At 34.1% G+C, this 24461-nt stretch overlaps 1 protein-coding gene across 2 annotated transcripts in view; it reads right to left on the minus strand.

Annotated features, from left to right (window-relative positions):
* BANK1 (B cell scaffold protein with ankyrin repeats 1) overlaps positions 1–24461 on the minus strand; it is a 371762-nt gene that overhangs the window by 68749 nt on the left and 278552 nt on the right. For both annotated transcript variants that reach the window (XM_058294914.2, XM_058294915.2), the window contains exons 8-9: positions 7502–7580; positions 3622–3930 (exon numbers count right to left, since the gene is read on the minus strand). In XM_058294914.2, the coding sequence (XP_058150897.1) occupies positions 3622–3930; positions 7502–7580 (388 nt within the window). The remainder of the gene's footprint in view (positions 1–3621; positions 3931–7501; positions 7581–24461) is intronic.

Here is a 24461-nt window from a genome sequence, read left to right on the forward strand (position 1 = left end):
GTGCCAACTTGGCCAGATTATAGTGTCCAGTTGTTTGGCCAGGGAAGCACTAGCCTGATTATTAATCTGAGGATATTTTTTTTTGAACTTAAATCATCAGTAACTTGATTGCTTCTATGGCTGATTACATCTGCAATCAACGCAGTAGACTGCCTTCAACAATGAGAGCAGGCTCATCCAATCAGATGAAGGCTCCCAAAGAGAAGAGATGAATTCAGCAGGCAGAAGAAAGAATTTCATCTCTACTTCAGCCAGTCAGCTTCTTCTGGGGAATTCATGGTAAATCTTTATAGGAGGTCCCAGCTTGTGGCCTGCCTTATGGAATTTGGATTTGCCCACCCCACTGTCATGTGAGACAATTCTTATAAAAATCTCATAATATATACATAATATATATACATATATACAAACACATGTGTATATATCTTGCCTGTTCTATTTCCCTAGAGAACCCTAACTAATACATCTGGTTTCCTAATAATCTCACTCTGGCTATGAGAAACTGACCTTCAAAAATGCAGCTCCTGATTTCTATAACATAAACTACATTTTTATCTAAAGGACACTGTAAGCAGAGTTAGTAATATTCAAGACATAAAAGATGGCATGGATGATCAATGGCTTGGATTAATTCATGTGGAAAGGATAAAATTATACGTTTATACTCTTTGATACATTTCATACTTGGGAAAATATTTTTATATTTGTATAACCATGTGTTAAATATTTCAGTAGAAATTATTTAGAACACTTTTCATCATATACTTTGGTTAATGAAGGGGTTGAAGAGAATTTTGAGGACTCTATCAGGCCAATGAAAATGCACGCATTATTAAAATTTGCTCTTTGACAAATGTTTTACTTAAGGTATTAATGACAAGAATGGAAAACATTTAAATTATTGACTGAAAAATCACTGCTTTCCTACGCCATCTCGAGAGATCATGCACATGTGCTAAGGGAGAATGCCCCTCCTTTCTCCTTGTTTAGTGAGTGAGCATCTGACCAAAAGCTTTTAGTTTACTTATAGGTATTTTGGTTAAATGCCTTGGAAGCTAAAAAGAAAGACTAGTTTTGAAGCAGAATAAATGAATATTATTATAGGAAAATTAAGCAATTGCTTTGGGTTGGTTTATGAGAGACTAAAATAACCTCCCAACCAAATCTTAGATCTGATTATTTCAGTTGGTTTAACCTAAGATCAATTGTCTATGTGCTTATCACTAACTTTAAAATCACCATGACCTACCTTTTTCCTTATAAATAATATGGTTTTGAAATTTTTACTTCATGACTTGTTTCACTTCATGGTTCACTGTCAGTATCACAGGTGAAACCAGATTAAGTGTGTGGGAAACAATTTTACAGTGTTTCATTTTTAGCGGAATGTGTCAACTATATTAATTTTATGAACCTATTTCCTGAGCTGTTAACTCTCTTTTTTTCCCACCCACTTCCCTTCCCAACTATTTCCAAAGTTGAGCTTGTATTAGAAATAATATATTTTACTTTTCATTTTCCAATGCCTCAAATTATACTTTTTATTTCAGAGAGGGATCTGAGCTTTCTCAATTTAGGTTGTACATTAGCAAATAAAGATGAAAATAAATCACTCCTAGAATTCTAACTTTTGAAATAATTGGGCTGAGAGTGGATAACAAAGAGAAGAATGCTCAAACCTAGGAAAACTGTTCATGTGGGTAAGTAGTTTATATATTTCAATTACAGGCTCCATGGTCTAGGGTCTGAGCCAAAAAGGGATAATTGCAATACCTGCTTTAAGGGGTTGTTGTGAAGGTGAATGAAGACATTGGGTTCTTTATAAATTGAAAAGTGCTGCATAGTGCTGTGTATTATTATTTTCTCTAATGAATAGGTCAAAAAGTGATCATGGGAATTTTATATTTAGGGCTTTGGTGAGGTGGTCTCTTTTATGACCTTGAGGACAGATGGACACTACTCTTAATGGACAATTTCTGAAGGTACTAATATCTCGAGTCAAAGAGCCTACAAAGGCTCTGGCAAAAAATAAGTGTTAGCTAATAGCCTTACTTTTAAAGACCTTAACCAAAGAATTTTAAAGACAAATATTGGCATTTCATTTTCCATTTAGTTCCAATATCAGCCCTAAGAAAAGATGAGGATATAGCACTGCATGTAAAATGCAAAAACGGAATACCAGATTTTAAACAAAAAGAGTGGGTTTTGTTTTTATTTTATTTTTATATTTGGTACTTTACAAAAGATATATTAACCAATAGTATACTTCTGGTCTTAGATATTTGGTGAATACTCTCTGTAGAGTAGATCTAACCAACATATTAGAAATTTACATTAGGAGAAATGTGATTTAATATTAGCTCTTTTAAGAAAATTAATCTGTACCTTGTCTTCTTAACAACTGATTTTTATAATTATATAACATTATTCACATCTGCAAAAATGAGAAAAACTATACCAGAATTTTGTTGTGAATGTACAACCAGCCTATACCCATCCCCCACATATTAATATATCTACCTCATTGATATATCTCTAGGATCTATATGAGCTTAGCACATAGTAGATGCTCAATAAATCATCAAATGAGGGGCTAACTCAGAGGCGTTTCCATGAGCTTATACTTACTTTCCATTACACCATACTTTCACTCTCTAAATCTAGTGCAAAACCCTACTAAATGTTTATAGTGATAAATATGAGCATTCACTGAGCTAAAACCTTCAAGGACACAAACGCTATGTTTAATCGATTTGAAATTCACTTTTGAAACAGTGTTTATGTGCTTTTTTTATAGATTTCTTGGCTCTGACAATTAAAGGATATTCATATACAGGATTTTAATAACAGGCATTTATTTCCTTTCATATTTTAAATTTCTTCTGTAGGGACATTTTTAAATTTGGAAAGTAAATATAATATAGTGATCAATAAAGTGGGGATAAGTAGTGACTATGAAAATGAACCTGGGGCTGGAAGTTCTCAGATAGTGAAAGAACAAGCCAGGCTTCTCTTTATATGCTACATATTTCCCCAATACACTCTTTAATTCTTGCATCTGGAAAAATGTGATCACAGCCATGCTAACTGTTCTTCCAATTTAGCAGTATATAGAATGTTCTCAGACTTTGGTCTCAAGAGCTAGCTATAAATGCAGTGTGCAATAAACCCTTTATCAGTTGATTCCCCTATAGCTACCAACTGAGTAAAGTACCCAAGGTCATTTTCTAATGTCTGTTACACATTAGCCTTTCCCTCTTGCCAGAAGACTAAGAGCATTATTTAAATGCAAAGCCCTTTACTTTTTCCACAGAATGCCTGAGGTCCATTCTATATGAAGAACTACAGGCGCCATCCAAGCTTCATTTCTTGACTTAAAATTTGTAATGAGATTCTATTCCTAAAGAAAAAAAAGGAAGAAAAGAGATAGTGGCAGTTAAGTATTGCTTCATTTCCTATGCCCTGGTTATTAAAGAACAGGAGGAGAGTTGTTCTTGGTTTCCAAAGCCGATTTCTGAGATAATTTGCCATGGCACTAGATGCTGTACAAGCCCGTGAAATGTTCTTGTGGGCTTTCTATTTATTTATTTATTTATTTATTTAATATTACTTTAAAATTACCTTGTAATGTGAAGTGTGGTTTTTCCAGTTGGGGGGCAGCAGCTACTGGTCGTGGAGGAGGAAGAGGTGGTCTGCTGCTCAGAGGTGGCTCTCTTGAATTATCTTCTGGATCGTTTCCAGGAATGAACACATACAAGTCATCGTACTGGTCCTCGGAACTCCCACTGCCAACCTCTAGTCGGCTATGCTCAGCCTCCACACCTGATTCACTGTCTTTTTCTTCCTTTGCCATTTCATTCACCTGGGCTGCTTCTGTACTCACCCTGTATGTCTGTCCACTTTCATAATGAAATGCTGTTTCCCGTGTGGCTGTTTATGAAGAGGATTATATTATTTCATTTAAACACACAATCTGGAAGCCTTTCATGTTTTGTAACTTCATACAGAAGTAGTAGTGCTGCTAATAAAACTTTTATGAACTGATACAGTGGAAAGCTGTCAAATGCATACTTTGCTGAACAGTCATTTTTGGGCATTTAAAATATTTACCAAATGAATAGCCAAAGCTTCCATTATATCTTGGTACCTCAGTACAAGGCAGGTTCATGCATATTATAATATTCTGATTGTCTAGAGTTATTGTTTGAGCAGATTCATATATTTGGCAGCAGTTGCATTTTCATTAGAAAGCAGGATAACTGACGTAATAAATAAGTAATAGTGATAGAAAAGGCAAAGGCAAAGAGAAAAAAAGTAAATGTTGACTTTTATGTAAATAGAAATGAATTGGTGAACTCTTACATAGTTATGATTTTAACATATATATATATCATTGTGCACTATGTTAATTTTTGAAAATATTACTTGTGAAAAATGTTAATATTTTTTTATGAGGAAACTATCCAAATCACTGTTAGTAGTAAGATCTTTCTGAGACTCAGTTTTCACCTATAAAATGGCTTCACTTCTGAATCTTAACCAAATTATCCCATCAAATACCCTGCATTCGAAGAACCAAGATTCTACCATTAGTTTTCATATTGTACACAATAAATGCTCTTAACCACTCAGGAAGAAAATAGGAACAAAAAGGATGTATTATAAAGCAATAACTTTAAATCTTAAAAAATCTTTGATTAAATTTTCTTTATAAAATATCTGCTCTAAATAAAGGATTCAAAACATTTTCAACAGACTTTGGAACTTCTAGATTGGAGAGAATATGTGAATTGTCATTGTCAGTGCAATAGAAAAACAACTAATTGTTTTAAAATGGAACTAAACTGAAATATACTAAGGAAACCAATAGCAGAGTGTGAAGGAGGATTGTTTTTTCTTTAAATAGGAAGAAAACTTATAAACTTTTCAGCAATAGGAGAAAAATTAGCCATGTGGAAAAACCATGCCCACGATGATGCCCCCTATTTCTACATTGATTTTTCTTTTCTTTTTTTTTTCGTTTCTTTCATGTGAGTAAGGAAAAAGACACAGCTTCCAGGGTTAGAATTGCAAACCAAAATTCTTTCATCAATAGCCTGGCCAAGCAGACAGATTTTCATTCTTGCTGTTCATTGCAGCATGAATAGCTCTGCACAGGTATCTCATTCATCTTTCTACCCCTGACACCAATCACTGACCCTAAAATAAAGTGGTCTTTAGGGATATTGATGGAGTACATGATGGAATGACTAAAAACAAATCATTGCTCAGGCTGACAAAGGGACTTGACTATTGTGTCTGGGCAAATCAATCATTAACTTGGAATTACATTCATGGCAAAGGAAGTTATTATAGCCACCCTTATGCTTACTTAGGTTGCTGTATCTAACACTAACTAAGCGATAGAGTCTCTTTGGTGCTTGTCACATATGCCAAGGCCTGGATACAGCTCTAGAGAGTCAAATTTAGTGGGTCAGTGGGACTTTAGCAAGCTTCATAGTAATGATGATGCCAAGACATGGTTGAAAACTACTAACTTCAGGGGTTCTAACCCCCTCTCCCATGAAAGAGCTGAGGGCTGAGTCATACAGAGTTTCCTAGTCAGGAAAGTTCCCAGTTCCAAACTGTCTGCACCAATGTGGTTGTTCTGTACAAAGAACTGAAATAATGCTTTTTTTTTAAAATTACAGGCTGTTCTTCAGAGGCTTAAATGTCAAAATGGATACAGGATCATTATCAATGATGGCTTTTATCATCACTTTTACTGTCATAAAAGTGATAAAATACACAATTACAAAATGTGGCACATTAATTCAGCTGCTTAACATTTCACATTTTCCTGTATTCTATAACAATGTTTGAAGGAGTTTTAGTGACTTTGCCAAAGTGTACAAGTTAAGGCATTGCATTTAAATGTACCTTCTGTATGATTCACAGGTTACCCTGTCACTTGAAAAAGTAGCGAACAATAATATTTAATTGGGCACTTACTATGTGCTGGTATAAGTACTGAGACTAGACATAACTGTACAAAACAAGTCCTGATCCTTTCAACATATATTCTAGAAGGCAGAACAGTCAATAAACTCACAGCCAGATAAATGAAATGTTAATGATTGATGATGATGAGTGCAATGAAGAAAGGGAATAGGTAAAGAGAAATTCAGAACAGTGGTAGAGGAGGGGGTGCAATCTGGAGCAAGAAGTGAGGAGACAAGCTGCGTGGACACATGGAGGAGGGACAGAAAGTGCAAATGCTTTGAGGCAGGGCAAACAGAGTGTGTGAGAGGCCTCTGTGGCTGTGGATGAATAAGAGAATGGTAGGAAATGCTGGCAAAGGGATTATCTAGGGCTTTGTAGGTATTGGTAAGGACTACAAATTTTACCATGGAAATGAGGGGAAGGTTGGAGAAGATTTGGAGCAAAAGAATGACATGTTACTTTCATTGCTTATAGGGTATAAAAGGTGGCAAGTGTGGAAGCTGTTATTGCTGAGTTGCTTAACAGCACTACTATTGAAACACTATTAGATAATCCTTTGTTGGTGGTGGTAGTGGGTGCTGCCCTGGCATTATAAGCTATTTAGGAGCATTCCAATAAAAGCACCCCCCTCTCTGAGTAGTGATAGTCAACAATGTCTCCATTCATTGCCAAGTATCCCCTGGGCTGGGGAGTGGGCGCAGGCAAAATAGTCCCCAGTTGAGAACCACTGTGCTATTGCCATAATCCTGGGGAGTGCTGATGATGGCTGGACTAAGAGAAAGGACAATGAAAGGTGTTCAAGATGGTTGAAAGCTGGCTGTGTTTTGAAGATGGAGTCAACAGCATTGCGCTGACAGACTGAGTACCGCATATGAGAGAAAGTAAAAGGAAGGGTGACTACAAGATTTTGGATTGAACTGAGCAAAGGAAGAAGTGAGTTTTCACTTATTGAGGTGGAAGTCGGCAGGTGGAGCAGGTTAGGAAGTGACAGCAATCAGAGATTTTTAGATTTGGAAATATTAGTTATGAGATGCCTATCAGACCTGCTGGTGAAGTTGTTGAGCAAGCTGTTGTATGAAATCTGGCAGAATGGGTGGAGTTTATTTACATGCAGGAACAGTGTGAATTAGTCTTCAGACCTTAGAATATAGAATTACAGTCTATTAGAGTCAGTGAATTCCTTAGAGTCTCCTAGTCCAAACTTCAATTCACAACTGAGAAAACTAAGGCCTCAAAAGAATGTGATTTTGTTTAAAAGAAAAAAATAAAAATAATAACCCTGAAAACCACAGTTGTCAAGTTGTTAGAATATTGACATTAGCCTGATTTTTGTACTCTTTCTGGGTAGGAAAACTGCTGCTTGTTTGAAAGTTAAACTTAAAACTTTAGAAGAATTTAAATAAGCAAGATTATGTATTATCTGTACTATATTGTAAATTATAATAGTTACTTAAATACCTTCCCACATTATCTTTTAATTTTAATTTTCTAGTTATGTATAACATACAGGAAAACTTACTGGGAGGATATGTAGAAAATGAGATAATATCATCTTCATAATCATTTTCTTGCTCATTGTTTCTGCTAATTTGTTGGATCTGAAAAAAATTAAATGCAATTTTCAATAATATGCATTAATCTTAATACACTTGAATTTTTATGTTTTTTATAGAAAGCTGATTCTTGTGGAGATAAGAAATAGTTTTAAAGTTTTCATTTAGATACTTTAACCTGATTATTGTACATATAAATTTGTGTCATATACAATTGCTCATTGACACAGTACTGCAAGTATAACTGGCAAAAGAACATTTGTAATAAACAATAAATTGATTTTAAAAAGACATTGCAAGTATGTTAGATTTAAATCATTCTAAGATTCAAAGACATTTCATAAATTAATGAAATTTAAGTGCAGTGAAGAACTTCAGAATAAAATTGAAGACAATTATTTTCCTTGATAACCATGAGCTTTTTGTTACCTTTAATTTTCCATATTAGCAGTACAAAAGATATTTTAAAAATTACATTAAGTATTATAATACAGTAAAGGACAATGAATTTATAAAATGGTATATTTTCACTTTTTATTCCCACAGAGAAATCTAAGTAATGCCAGTAACAGTTCTCTTTATACAAAAGCATCTAAGGAAAGGGATGGAACTCAGTTGCATTGAACATAGGTCACATTTTGTTACAGTGAAGTCTAAGGGATTACTCAAATGACAAATGCTTTTGTTCTTAGATAAAATTGATGGAAATGATTAGGCCATTTACTCTGCATTTGGAAAACCCCTTTGAAAATTATAAACTTATTAAAGGATTATTAAATTTATAGGAGTTTGGTATGCAAAGGTATTTGACCTGCATATTAACTTTATCAGTTTGATTTGTAACTAATTTGACCAAAGGGAGACCAATGGAATTTTTTTTAAAACTAACGTCTTCTTTACTGAAGAAAAACATCCTTTGGTTTGGTAGTATCTTGAAAAGAAAAATCACTCTAATCTTTTTCAGTGAGTCTGATGCAATAATTCATTTTTTATTTAAATCATTTTTCCCTTTGGTGGACTCAACCAAATACTTTTATGAAAAATCATGTAGTTTTACTAGGTGAATTGGCATGATAGATATTTACATGTTTGGGTATTCAAAGTATTGTTTTATTATAGCAATTCATTGTTTCTAATTAGCCTAATTCTTTTTTTCCAATTAGGCTGATCTGTATGTTTGATAAGATAGATCTAGAATATTAAAAATAATCCATAATACTCTCAAACTCATATCAAAGAATTCTGTAGTAGTTGAATAACAGGAATCATTTTCAAAGATTTCAGGAATTATGTGAAAAACCCTATATACTGGTCATGAGCCTGGGCATTATGAGCTCAAAATCACTGTGAATGTATAAAAGAGACATTGGAAAAGTATGTAGGTGTATGTATGTGTGAGTACTGAGGGTGAAACCTAATGCATTAATATATTCCATCATATGTAAGTCATGTGACCTTTGTACAAACACTCCTAAACTCAAAAATGTCTCAAAGAAAGTGCTTCCAAATTTTAAGAACAGCCCATTTTGACTCAGTTGAGAACTTTCATGAATTTTATGTACAATTTATATTTTGTTTAATCAGCCTATCTGAGAGTAATTGTTTTCTCAGTAAAGGAGCTTTAGGAAAATTAACACTAAAATCAAATGTTTTCTACTTGGATTCCTTACTCCTAAAATCATATTTATTTTGAAGAACATGTTAGATATAATAACTCTCCAATTAAAATTAATGATGGCCTAAAGAAAAGTATGATGGCATTCTGATACTAATCACCTAGTATTCAGCTATATAGTATGGTGGACAGAGCATAGACTTTGGAGTCACACAAGCCATGAACAAGTTAGAACTCTGTAATTCATGACATTGGGCAAGATATTAAATCCTGAACTTCAATTTTCTGTCTTGAAAAATGTGAATAGCAATATCCATATCTTTTGATTGTTGGGAGAATTAAATATGAATAATGTAAGCAAAACATATATCACATCGGCCATATAATAAATGTTCAATTAATATAACCTATACATATATTTTTAAACAAGTATGGTGACCTCATTGGTTTGATTGGGGAATCAATCAATAAAGAAACAATAATTACTGAATTTATTTATTCTCAACAGTATGCTTTCAGATATTCTGCTGCAACAGAAAAAGAACTTTCTATCCATCTTATGTGTGGTAGTCATTATTTCATTAAAAACACCACTAAAATTTAAAAGCTAATAGAGGTATTAGAAATAGCAAAAGTAGATTTAATTACTTGATACATTTATTTTTCTGAGGCTAGAATCTGACTTTTTTCATTCATTTGCCAAATAGTTATGCAAGCCTACCATAAGCTAAATACACTGTTAACTAAGGAAAATAAGTAAAACAATTCAAAAAAGAAACAAAGTTCCCACTTTCAAAAATCATGAGAAAGGGTGAAAGAATTAGGGAATGAATGATGGACTACTATAGACATTGTTGTTCTAGCAATGGAAGAACTTTTATTATTGATGTGGAGGTTCTGAGGGGAGGGAGCGGGAAAAACAGGTTTAATATGGGGCATTTTTGGGACATTACAATTGTCCTGAATGCCCTTGCAATGATGGATATAGACCATTAAATATTTTGTCATAACTTTCAAAACTGTGCAGGACAGAGTGTAAACTATAATGTAAACTACAATATATACTTAATGGCAATGCTTCAGCATGTGTTCATCAAAAAAAAAAAAAAGAATATAATATAGTAAGAGCTGAAAGCAGAGTAGTTACTAGGTTTATTTTACCACAGCAAACTCAATCCTTACCAGTGACATGGAGAATTAAGAAATAGATAAATCAAGGCACTTTGGTGGGGATGGAGAGGTTGGATGAAAAAATTGTCTCTATAATTGCCTTTCCTTCCACTTTCTGAATAAAAGATCCAGCTTAAACCACAAAATCTATTATTTGAAGATGCTGAATGTAATATTCAAACCCATAGATAGTTTCTGCAGCACACAGTGTTTAATGAAGTTAAAATCATTCATGATCTAATATAAATTAAAATGAGAACTTCTTGGTGACTGAGGTATCTAAAGTACCACATGGCTTTGCCATCTGGTCCTGTACAAATTGATCACAATAATTTTATTTTGAAGGAGTGAATAAAAACACTCTTCTCATGGTAGTTTCCAATCTTTTTATGAGATTCTGAAGATATTATAATTGACTCAACTCTTGCCCAATTTTCAACAATGTTGATTATAAATTACTTTAATCAGCTCTTAATGCACATGACATTCTCTATAACAGGAATAAGGAGATGAATATGTTTCAAGAGTAAGAAAATGACCATATAATATTTTATTTTTATTATTTTAATTAGAAAAGTTGTGAACTTACAAAACAATCATGCATAAGAGACAGGAGTCCCATATATCACCCTACCACAGCACCTTGCATTGTTGCGGAGCATTTATTACTACTATCTATAGCCTATAGTTTACATTTGATGTATTTTTTCTAAAAACTACCCTATTTTTACCACCGTGAATTAACATTGTCATATTCTTGCATCATTGGCAAAGAAGGTACTATTTCAATGCTAAAGGTCAGCAATAGGGTAGTATAGGGAAATATGGGATTTTTTCCTTTTGGAGTGGTGAAAGCATTCTGGAAATAACAGGACAACTTTGGTGAAACTGCAAGCCACTAAGCTTACACTTTGGATGGACTGTACAAAGCAAGGGATTGTATAACACACAGAACCTCATGGTGGATGATTAACTATGGTTAACAGTACTAATATGAGAGCATTCTCTCAAGAACTATAACAAATGTAATATTTTATATATTATCCCCAAAAGAGTGCACAAGGCTATAGAATCTGAGATGATATTCCAATAGAGATTAATAAATATAATTCCTACTGAATGTTAAGAATAATGAACGTCATACTACAGTACAGCCATGAATCATAGCAAACATAGGGTCTTGAAACATTTTTTTTCCCCCAAGGGAATATGGTAAAAATTTAACATCTAGAATCTAATAACATCTTTTAAGAGAGTTTACTTTTTCTTAAGCCACCTAGGAATACAGTCTGGAGTTAGATTCATATAATTTCCCATGAAAATTTCTCTTTACTTTACAGGAATTAGAATCCTTAGTGCACAAATTAAATAGGAACTCCATCTATGATTGGGAGATAATTAAAGAAGAATGAAAGAGATATGGTGTTGTTAAACTCATATAGGAGGGAAAAAGCAAACATTTTCCTTGATAAGAATAAAATTTTAATTGAATACTGCCAGGATATATGGTGTTTGTTTTTTTTTTAACAGAATTTTACTATAGAAAATTAAAGTAGTGAAAAGATATTTTCACCAGATGAATGAAGGCTGAAAGTCTTAGTCTCAATCTACACAATGAGAAATTCAATTTTTAATTGTGACAAAAAAGGGACAATATGGTGTGGTGGATGGAAGAGGTAGCATGAGGATAAATGATGGTTGTATCAGTTAGCTGGTATTAAGGAAGAAAGAAGCAGCAGGCATATTGTGATCTATCTCTTCAAACTAAGGGAAATAGATATGAAAAAAATTTGCCTCCAAAAATTTTATTGATTTTTTTTTTTTCTTTCGTGGCTGGCACATCTCTTGTTTTGACCTCAGCTAGGCACCTACAGTTGACCTCCTGAAGTGGTACCTCAGGTAATGGCCTCAGTCCTGGTCCTGACTGCTCTTTGCCTTAACCTTGCCCATGATGCAGCTCGAATTACAGTTGTAGACTGCAGGCTTAGATATCTGCCTCCTTTAAATCCATTCTATATTACAATTTCTTCCCTTATTAATCACAGTAGTTCCTCCCTAAAATGATTAATTTTATGTTATGTGAATTTCATCTCATAAAAAATGTGCTGATACATACACACACAAAAACAAAAAACAAAAAACAAAAGAAGACACTAGGTGAGCACAAAGAAGAATTTGAAAGCTTACATAGAAAATAGCAGGCCTGCTATGTGGCGCAGCTGTGCTCCAAAATGTATTCACCAAATGCAATGAATGTCCCATGATGATGAAAGAGGTTGTGATATGAGAGGAGTGGGGTGAGGGGGGTGGGGGATATATGGGGACCTCATATTTTGTAATGTAACATTTTAAAAAAAGAGAGAAAAAAAGACTTATTAAAAAAGAAAAAGAAAAAATGAAAGAAAAAAAATCCATTCTAACCCTATTAGGGTAATGCTTATTTTGAATCAACAATAGTGTGGCTAATTCTGTAAGGTTACTAGCACTTTTATTGGGTCATAGCTTTGGTTTGGCTTCAGTCATCTCTGACTCTAAAATTGGAATAACAACATAGAAATCCATTCCTTGGTTAGGCTGATGATTATAAATGTGAAAGCTAGCTATCCTTGTTTAAAATTATGGAACCCCAAGCCTGAAAGGAACCTGTGAACAATAACGAGTTTCCTCTCATTGCCATCCACAGACACAATACTAAAACAATGTGTCACACTAAAAATGTAAACATTCTTAATTAAGCTTCCTTGATCCCAGAATGGTATATAAGGAACTTAGCTAAAGCATCTTAGAAAAGGATGAATTTCTGCTTCAGCCTTACCAGAACATGCAAAATTTGACCCCCATGAAATTTTTAGTATATACTCCAGACATGCCGTCTAATGTATTCAAGCATGACAGTTACCAACATTGTCAATCAGTCAATAACAATTTTTAAGTTTTTATATGTGCATAATAATAGGCAAGTTTTTAAAATTTATTTAGCTAAATTAAATTATTCATAAAATGGTATGAGTGAGGGCAAGTACTGAGTGAGGGTGTCTCACTTCCAGAAAAGTCAGGAATAGGGCAGGATAAGTTGGATATGGATGAGGTACAAAGTGACATGTGAATAACCAAGAATTGATTAAAGAGCTTGGCTCAAGACATGAACCTATGGTTACTTCATTTATAAGTTTAGCTCTAGTTTTCTTTTCCTATAACAAGGCATGTACCAGAAATTAGCATATAGCTTTGCTACTGAGCATTCTACAATCTTGAAATTAGTTTTAGTTTCAAAATAGTATGTTTTTTTAAAAGGCCTGTAGAGGAAATACAAAGTATCAGAATATCAAAAGTATAAATTGCTATGCTGTTTTAAATATTTTAATCAAATCAAATATGTCATGCTTTAATTTGGTGGAAAACTAAGTAGAAACTAAATAATGGATGAATTTACGTATTTCCAGGTTGCCAGATTGGAGTTAATGTAGGTAGTCAGATTTACATTTATGTTCACTATTATTAAGAGCCAATTCTTTTTTTTTTTCTCCTTTTCCTGAGCCTTTGATATCCAAGTGAAGGTCAAAAAGAACCAAATAGAAAAAACAAGTAAAGTAATAAATGGCTAGCATTACCATCATTACAATTGTTGGACAAAGCTTTTTTTAAAGCTAAAAACAGAGGCACAAGTGATTTCTAAGCCAGAGACAAACATAAAATACCATTTAGAGACCCAGCAATTTCCCACAAAAGTATGCTCTTCACATCTAGATAACTGTTATTTGACAAATGAAACAAAAGATCGTTTAGTTTAAATTATTACTAATCTTTCAGAAAACAAGTGTTATTTGACAAAGTAAACGATTATTGAAGCTTATGTGGTTGGAATTGAGTCCCAATAAATGTTTCTACGGGTAGAATAATCCCTCACTTCCAAATACAGAATTTGAAGTGTCAGTTCTTATTGATCAGAGAAGCATTTAAAACAGGAAAGATCACCTGGCATAAACAGTGAACCACAAATTCAATGAAGATGTGAAGGGATATTAAATAAAAGTCCTGGCCTCAAATCCTCAACTTCAGTCTGTTCCAATGAGAGAAAGTCATTTCAGATTTAAGTATATGAAATGTACTGATTTGATATATGTAAATGCAGTATTTTTTTATGATGTGCAACATATGTTGTACCCTAAGTATTTTTTTCATGCCTTTACAATTTTACATTTAAATTCTGGAATTTAGCTAGTAATGATGTCACCATCATTGAGTAGCAGATTAGTATCCAATAATCAGAGAAACTTCAGACACACATACATACACACGTATTCTCAATGAATACTTTTCCTATTAAAAGACACTATTTTCACTGAATTCCAGTTCACCAAATTCACTCAAATCATATACAATCAGAAGACCTTTTACATTCCACTTAAATGTTATGAGTACTTTAGCAGGATGAATGTTATTAGATCTTACCTAAATACAGGTCTAGTCAAGGAACATTATTTCTAGACAAGAAATGCATTTTTATATGCCAAAATAACAGGAAATGGCAATAGAATAAATGTGATAAGTTGATAATAGAATGAATCTGTTGTAAGTAAATTTGCAGTGCATTTAAGGTTAAATGAGATGGAAAATTTTTCTGGTAGAAGAAACATCATTGTTATTTATTTAAGAAATATATTCCCTCCCACACCCACATGAAAAATCAAAATAGAAGAGAATCAATAAAACCAAGAATCTCATTTTAGAAGAAAAACATAATTTTCCTCAGCCCAGAAATCTGAAAGCTTTTAGCTTGTTATAATGAAATAAATTTTAATTTGTGGGACCCCCAACAAAAGTACCCAGGTATTGCTATTTATATTCTAGAATTACTGTATACCAGGCCTCATCTCATTCTGCCACTGAGAAATGCAAGACTGCTTGTTTTTTAACTTTGAGTGATTTATTAGGCAGATTTCAGTCAATTGTGAAAATAATCTTTAATTTAATTTCTATGACCTAAAAGAAGTCAGGAGCAGTCTAATGGAAATCAGATTATATCTAAAATCCATTTTAACCTGGAAGTACCTAACATGAATGTGTAGCCTTGCATGAAGTTTAAATAAATTTGCCCAATGCATTTTAACTTTACTTTTACCTTTATGTATCTTTGGAGAGAGATTTTTTCTGGTTCTAAAGAGACAGTCAATCATTTCTAAGAGTTAGACCATATCATTTGACTGAAGAATGGTTTCACAGTAGGATATGAGTACGTTTAAGACAGTCATTTAAAAATTAAAAGAAAGTTCTTATGCCAATAGGCAGTGGATATAACGTTATTCATTTTGGTCTGAAAGTACCTCTGAAACTGTTTAGGGTAAAATTTTATAGAGACCACCAATGGTTTAGCACATATAAATACAATTATTAAATTGGTGGGACTTACAGATTGATAGGATTACATTTTAATGTTTTGCCTTAATATTTGAACCATATGGTAGGGACAATGTAATTAAAACACCAAGGTAAGAATTGAGATAGTTTATCTGGGATTTGAACTTATAAGCACAGATTAGATAAGTGCATGAATGTAAAATTAAATACTCTGCCCTGTGTTTGAACAAATTTTGAACTTTTGTAAAGACATATTCTTTACCAAAAATTGGCAAACTAAAGCAATGTCAACTCATGTAAAGTTTAATTTTTACAGAATTACAACAATGGCAGACGGTCTTTATTTTTTTCATTCACTTATTGTAAAACATTTATTGAGAAACTGTGACATATCAGAAACCAGGTTAGGCAATGGGAATATAAGGAATATAAGAAATACAAATTTCTCTTGGATAACACAGAAATGCACACACATATAGATACATAGTTATGATGCAGATGTTGGGGGTAATAATAACAGTACCAGTAATAATGTTATTAATAATAATAACTTGCATAATGTTTATTATATACCAGACCAGTTCTAAGTTCTGTGCATACATTGACTTATTTCATCATCAGATCAATTTTTAGTAGGTATAATATTGTAATCCTAATTTAATGAATGAAGAAAAAGGCTCAGAGGGGTTAAATAACTCACCCTAGGTTACACAGCTAGTATGTCTTATTACATATCCAAAACAATAGGGAAAATAAGTAAATAAGCATATACAAGGAAGAATTGTACATAATTTGCCTAGGACTGCTATAAAACCCTAGAGTCAGAGATTCATATGAGAGAGTTGACAAATTTTTGCAAGAAACACAAAAGCCTTAGGATGGTGGCATTTGAGAGATTTCTGAAAGATGTTAAAAATGTCAAAGCAGGGATAGACGCAGGGGCAGGGCATCTTGGGCAGTCAAAGCAGCACAATCAAAGGGTGGAATTGGGAAAATATTGGTCATGTTTGGAAGCCATGAATGGTCCAGATTGATTTGAGAATAGGACGATGGGCATGTGCCTATGGGGCCAAGAAAGTCGCATTGGTGCAGCTCTTGTCTCCTCACCACCTTCCAGCATTCAGGTTAGGCAGCCTGGAAGCCAGCAGTCTGTCAATACTGCCTACTCAGCACACGCTGAGGTAAGTACTATATCTACGGCCTGAGTTACTAGGAAACAGAAGGCCCACTCTAGTTCTCAAAGAAGGGATGAGTAAAAGAGCAATAATGGCATTTGAAAGAGTAAGTCAAAATCATAAGACCATATCATGGCAATATGGATGACACTAGAGGGGCGCTAGTGGAGGTACAGGGATAGAAACAAGTAAATTTGAGCAAAGATGGCTCAAGGTATTCCTACTCATTTTTCTCTTCTGCCCTGCTTGCAAAAGAGCTCGGTATTTTTCGAGAAGCAGGAGACAGCTACATTTTTACATTTGGCTTGGATACAAATACAGTGAAAGTATCTTATAAATGTTTCTTGTGTTCTGATAAATGAAAAATGAGATGAAGGGATATATGTTATAATCAGAGAATGTTGCTTTAGGCCCAGTCTGTTAAAAAAAAAGTGTTGTATGATGGAAATGTTACAAGTAAGAACATATGGGTTTTACAGTAACATAGTTTGATAACTTAATGGGCTGTGTCTCCTTGGTAGCACAGAAGGAAAGCGAGTCTGGCTAGTCCTTCTAAATCTACCTCAAACAAATCATTCAATTTCCTATGACTGTATTCATATCCCAGATGGGAAAAGAAAGGCCACTAGATGAAGTGAGTTTCTTCTAAACCAGAGTTTTTATCCACTGCACCTTTCTCAGATATATGTGCTGTATGTCTGGAAGCCCTACCTCTGTCTTAATGTGAAACAAATGAGAAATGCAGTTTGCATGATTTAAAATCTTAATTATACGTTCTCTACATTTGTAAAGCAATTAATGGTTTTCAAAGCAGTTTCACATATTTCCTCATATCAACTCAGCAAGACAGGTAGGGGTATCCTACAGATGAAGGTACTAAGATAAAATGTTGGCTTGGCCATGGCTCACAGCAAAAAAGCTGCAGATTCAAATCCAGGATAACCCAGGGCTTTGGGGTTTATATCTTGAGGACCCAAGTCCAGTGCTGTTTACAAGATAACATGGTGCTTTCTTCCCCTGTGAAAACCATATATAAATGTACAGATGAAATTAAGTAGATATAGTAAAAGATAATCTATTTTGGAAATGAAACTTTTATCCCATGAAGAAATCATGTTTGGCTACATCTTGAAGTTCTTCTATTATATAAATGAGAAACAAAGGTTTAAAAAATTATGTTGGTAATAAAAATGAATTTGAAATTCATATCCCCTATGACTGAAAAATATTGTGAAATTCAGAAGAATTAGAGAGAAAATTATGGTGTTAATTCAATAAAATCTTGTAATTAATGAAAGTCATGAGACACAGTTCAGGATAAAGGGTGACCATTATGATTTTAAAGATAATAAAAGATGCCTCTGCACATGTTTGATGATATTAGAAAAGCCTGAATTTAATTGTCTATTTATCAGCAATTCAACTTCCAGAAAGTGTAATCCTTTCCAGAGGAAAAACATTTTTCTAACAGATAAAATTAACCTATATATCATAGATGTAACAAGTGAAATAAAGTAAAAGCACACATTATAGTTACATTTGACTAGGTTTTGTGGCAAGAAGTTTAAAATTACCTTTAAATTGTGTTTTAGAGTACCTTGTTTCCATGGCACCCAGCACCACAGCAAATTTTATATCTATCCTTTATTTCTTAATTCCTGAGTCTTTAGATAACCTTTCAAAGATAGCCAAAGCACTTAGCCTTTTATCACTGATATGTCTTCGGAATACAAAACTCATTGCTGTTTCACAGCCTTTGTAATAATGATCAATTCTAGTGCAAACCTACTGATGCTAAAACAGAGGTGTCAGATAATGCTTGTTCTTTCTATTAGCTTTATCTGGTCAAAGAATAACTGCCCAGACATGCATTACCACCTTATCAAAGCCCTAACACATGGTGATCCAGAAACTTCAAGTCTTGGGCATTATTTTTTCACACTTATGATAAGTTACTGATTCTTTTTCCCAGACTTGTCCATTAGTTCAATGTTTCCTTTATATTTTTCACTTTTTAAAAATAAATAAATACAAATCACTGAAATATGGGCATTTATATAATGAGTTTACAAATTTTTATTGTACTCTACCACTGTAGCTTGGTGAGGCTTTTTTTTTTTTTTTTTAGCTAAATCAAATAGGTATGATTCAGGTGACCCTATGTTCCCCTTTTGTGAATCAGAGCTGTGCTAGCTGAAAAGCATGGGCCAGGTATACTAAAGATAAAAATAGAGTAAAAGGGAAAATTAAATCTATCATATATTATGGAAAGATTATCTGTCATGATGATTGGAATAAATGAATTTTAAATTATGACATCCTACCTAAAGACCTGGTAATTTGTGACTAGGTGAAAAAATAAATTTCACATCTAATGTCTGTGTCTTGTATGTTAAATTTATATAAGAAATTGCTGGAGGCTTCCATTTAAGTATCTTGTTTAACCTTCCTCTGTCCTGGAAAGAATAATTCTTTTTACTGTGTTTTAGGGGATGAGCACCAAACATAACTTTAAGATGAGGATCAGTACCAGCTAGTGTAGTGGTTCTTTGCCCTGGAGGCATGTTAGATCACCCGGGGAACTTTTATAAACTACCTATTCCCAGAACCCACCCAAGACCAATTAAATTAGAATCACTAGGCATGGGCTTCAGCCATTGGTCTTTATTAATAGCTCTGATGGGGATTCTAATGTGTATCCAGGATGGAAAACCACTATGATAGTGATTTCAAGCACAGATATGGAACAGATGACCTAAATGCAAACTGGCTCCCAACTATTGGTGATGAACAAGTTATATAATCTTTCTCACCATTAGCTTTCCTCTGTAAATCAAGTACCTACTTCTCTGAGTTGTTTCAAGGATTAGGCGAGCTAACTCTTGGCATATCTTAAATACTTATTATTACTAGGCAATGGAGGAAAAGTCACATCATGTGAGGTGAAGTATGACAGTTTATGCCAAGACCTGAGACTGTGCTTTCATTCTGGTTCCCTAATACCTGATGGCATTCCAGATTTCCACTGTCATATCACTTCCTGGACTAGAACTTAACATTTTTCTTTATAGGCAATGTGGTGTTCTCTTGAAGCAATAGAGCAGCAGGGTTGTAAGTATGGATTCTGGAGCCAATAGCCAAGTTTAAACCTATTTGTCCTAAGAAATTGACCAAACACTTAACTTTTCTGTCCTGCAATTTGCTCATCTCAAAAATGGGCTACTAATACCTACCTCAGAGGAATGTTGTGATGCCTAAGTGACTTAACATAAATAAAGCATTTAGTGTGCTCCCTGCACATTGTAAGTGCTCAGTAAATGTGAAACATCATGATAGTAATAGTGTCAATCATGAAGATGGTTGTGATGGTTAGGCTATTGTGTCAACTTGGCCAGGTAATTGTGCCCAGTTGTTTGGTCAAGCACACACTGGGCTAACTGTAATACAAGGCCATTTATGGACTTTAGTCACTATTGACTTTGCTGCAGTGGTAAATCATAGATAGCTGATTATAATTACATCAGTCAGGGAGATTGCCATCAGCAAGAGTGATGCTTAATGAAATCAGTTGAATGCCTTAAAAGGGGAAAGTGATTCCAGCATTGAGAGAGTATTTTCCCAGCTCGTTTTTGGACAGCTAACATCTCCCAGAACTCATCAAGAATCTTCATTGGACTTTCATTGTCTGTCTGCAGAACCTGGACTTGTGCATCCCCATGGGTGCATGAGAGACTCTTATATAATCGCATACTATTGACAGATATCTCTTGTTGATTCTGTTTCCCTAGAGAATCCTGACTAATACAATGGTTGTGGTGTGCTCCTTTATTAAAGGAGACATCCATAGGTTTCTTTTCCACTAGTGGAAAAGTTTAACACTGTGCTGAACATCTTTCTATTCTTCTTGGCTGTTTGCCCATACCATGTCCACTAGAACCAAATGTAGAGAATAAAATTTTCAAAGACAAAGTTTATGTCTATCCTATTTCTCTGCTTGTTCATATCATTAATAGAAGTTATGATTCAAATCCACAACCACTTCTTGAAAATCGCCTGAAAGATCATGACCTACTGATAGCTAACAAGCAGCATCTTCTTTTTACATGCATTTGTTTAATAAATATTTCTTGATCATTTATCATATGGTTATATGTGATTGCAGATTTATGTTGGTTATAAAGGAAAAATTAAGAGAATTCATAAACTATCTCTACGTTTGAAGTTCTTATATGAAAGCTACTTTGGTGGGTTTTAATCAAAATGTGTTTGATTAGAAACCTTGAGTAAAAAGACGTTTGAATTCCCCCAATAGTGTTGAGTATCATATTTGAACACTTAATATTATTCTTTTGGCATCTTTAATCAACATTTAAGATTTAAGAAATTTCGTATCACAGAAATACTGTGTAATTTACTAATTTTGGTCACCACTATAGCTACTAGTGTTTCAGCATAACTAAAGCATCTGTTACATCATAGTGTCAAGGGATATCACAATTAGTAACTGACATACAGTGTCTACACTGTGGAAGTACTTGTCATAAGAGATTTATTATAATGTATCTCATATCTGACAAAGGGCATATCATAATCTTTTATTGCTTCCTATGCTTTGATGGTTTTAATTTTTCTAAAGACAAGCAAAGTATGTTCACATGATTTTTGCTTGCCCCTTAATGTGCCAAAAGGTATTTGTGTGAGTACTAGCTCCTATACTTTCTGAAATAAATACTATTATGAGCTACTAAAAACATCTCAGGGCAAAACAGGCAACTTATTAACTATGATTTGAAAGTTTTAATTTTTCTAAAGACAAACAAGGTCTTTTCACATGGTTTTTGCTTGACCCTTAATGTTCCAAAAGGTATTTGTGTGAGTAGCAGCTCCTGTACTTTCTGAAATAAATATTATTATTAGCTACTGAAACTACCTGAAGGCAAAGCAGGCAACTTATTAACTATAACTTTATTAGGCTTCACAAGTTGTAGCTTGTGGAAGCAAATACAATCTTCATAGCAGGCACTGCCTTTTTCTTAATACTTCATAGCTGCCATCCAAAAATGCCCTCTGATAATGCTTCTAGCATGGGCTGGGTGATGAAAAAGAAATGAAATGCAGAGGAAAAGTGGCTATAGTAGTCATATTTTCCATGGGATTGGAAATGCACATCTTGAAAACTTCAATAACATTCTTTTCTGTTATGTGCCAATGTTGTTATATATGGAAGAGAATGTTAATAACTTTTTCTTTGACTCTTTCAGAGTTCAGCCTAAGAGTGCATCTATGCTGGTGAAATTATGGCCTATGTATTCGTCTTATATATATATAATGTATGGATATATGAATATATGAATGTATTTAAAAAAATTAATTGAGCACCTACTATGTGCCAGGCAATATTCTGGATAATAAGGATACAACAGTAAATAAAATAAGTAAAAGTGCCTTTCTTTATAGAGCTTCATTCTAGTGAGGGTAGGCATGTAATAAAGAAATAGATGATATGCTGGGTGATTATATTTACTACAGAGAAAAGTAAAGGGAGATATGAAGTATCGGAATGGGATTGGTATTTTACATAGTTCAAATAGTTCATATATATATGACTATGAAATACATATGCATAACTATATACATATATCATAGGGCAGAAGTGCCTCTATGTGACTTCTGAGGCTAGGTCATAAAAGTGATACAGCTGTCACATGTCTCTCTCTGGAGATGTTCACCCTTGGAACACAACCACCATGTTGTGAGGAAATCCAAAAAACATGGAGAGCTTCACCCACAGAGACCTTCAGCTCTTAGGCCCAGCTGAGCTTTCAGCCAGACTTTAAATTTCCAGACATGTGAGTGTTCCATCTTTCAATATGTAATCTATAACCTTCTTTGGATCTGTCCCATCTGACATCATGTGGAGTAAAGATAAGCAATCTCCACTTTTAACTGATGCAAATTGCAGATTTAGGAATAAAATAAATCAATGTCATGGTTTAATCCACTAAATTTTGGGGTAATTGGTTACACAGAAATATATATTTAGTATAGTGGACCCATATATGCATAACTATTTCAGTTAAAGCTCTGTTGTCTGTGTTCCTTTCAATTTTAAGAATTAGATACTAAATAAAACAACTAGAAGCTGAGTTGGGTGACTTGGGAGTGGTTCCACTGTGTTGCATTTCTTTGCTGCCAAGAGCACTAGCATGGCCCATTTCAGTAGAGTTATAGCCTTAGATGACTCTGTCACATTGAATCTTGAGGGAAAGTCTACACATTTTCCCTGGGATTGCTTTGGGTGCTGTGCCTAGTTTTGTCAGTGTGGCACTGATATTGGAGTCAAAAGCTATGGGTTGAAGCTGTGCATATTTGAGATACATAAACTTGAACAAGTCATTTAACTTCAGTTAGCTAATTTGTAATGATATATATATATAAATATATTTGTATTAACATTATTTTCTACCACATTGATTGTGAGGCTTAACAACAATAATAATAATGACTGCTAATATTTTTGAGTGCATACTCTGGGGGAGGCATCATGCCATGTGCTTTTCACACATTATCACATTTATTATTCAAAACTACTCACATTTTTTAGGTACTACTGTAATCTACATTTTTACAGAAGAAGAAACTAAGTTACAAAGGGATCAAGTAATTTTTCCAATATCAAATGCAGTTATTGGAGTGGGATTATAAAACCAAGTCTCTCTGACAACAGATTCAGTTCTCTTAATCACTGTGTGGTATATCAAGTGAGACCATATAAATGAAAGGGTGTAAAATGCTGAAAATATTTAAATGAACAAAGAAGCTGGATAGGATTGTAACAGAAGGGCTACAGGACACGAAGTGAGAGAGAATTTTAGAAAGGCTGAATGCTGCTGGCACTGCCTTTAAATGTTATGAAGCCAAAAAAATGGAGGATTTGGGAGAGTGGCAGTCCAAATGCCATCTTCTTGTCTGAAATGTAGGGCTTCAGAGAAATGGGTTGGAGAACAAATACAAAGGTGTCAAGCAAGGGGATCCCCTTGTTTTTGGAGCCCTGTATTGATCACCCAGATAACATTCTTGAGGTTCTGAGTTTTGTTTCCAGGGCTTTGTGCTCAAGTGGCTCAGTCAGTGGCACCTGGTCTGATTTCATGATCAATGCTGCCCAATTTTCTTCTCTGCTGAATATTTTATCCTCTCAGATCCTGTGACTCCTCCTTGGTTTCAGAGCCATTCTGGCCACTATTCTTCTTTATATCATGTTTAACTCATTATAGTCTGTTCCAACTCACTGGGGACTCAGAATCAATCTGTGATTGCCATCCTCACTCTGACCTTTACTTCTTTCTTTTTGTTATGCTCTCTTAAGCCTGTTCTCTCTTCTGGCACCTTCCCATTATGAGTTGCCTTTAAGAGAGGAAGAGGTGTCAAAAGAAAACATACTGAATTTCTTAAGGAACTTCAGTACACATTGCCCAAGATTTTATTTAGACTATCCCAGCTCTCCTTTGTCTGAGCCTGGGAATGTATGTGCTGCCTTTATTCACAGAGACTTCAGCATTGCCCCTTTGATTTTCTAGAAACCAGCCTGTGAGCATACACGCTGCCTTT

Source organism: Dasypus novemcinctus, chromosome 1, assembly GCF_030445035.2.
Source record: "Dasypus novemcinctus isolate mDasNov1 chromosome 1, mDasNov1.1.hap2, whole genome shotgun sequence".
NCBI lineage: Eukaryota > Metazoa > Chordata > Mammalia > Cingulata > Dasypodidae > Dasypus > Dasypus novemcinctus.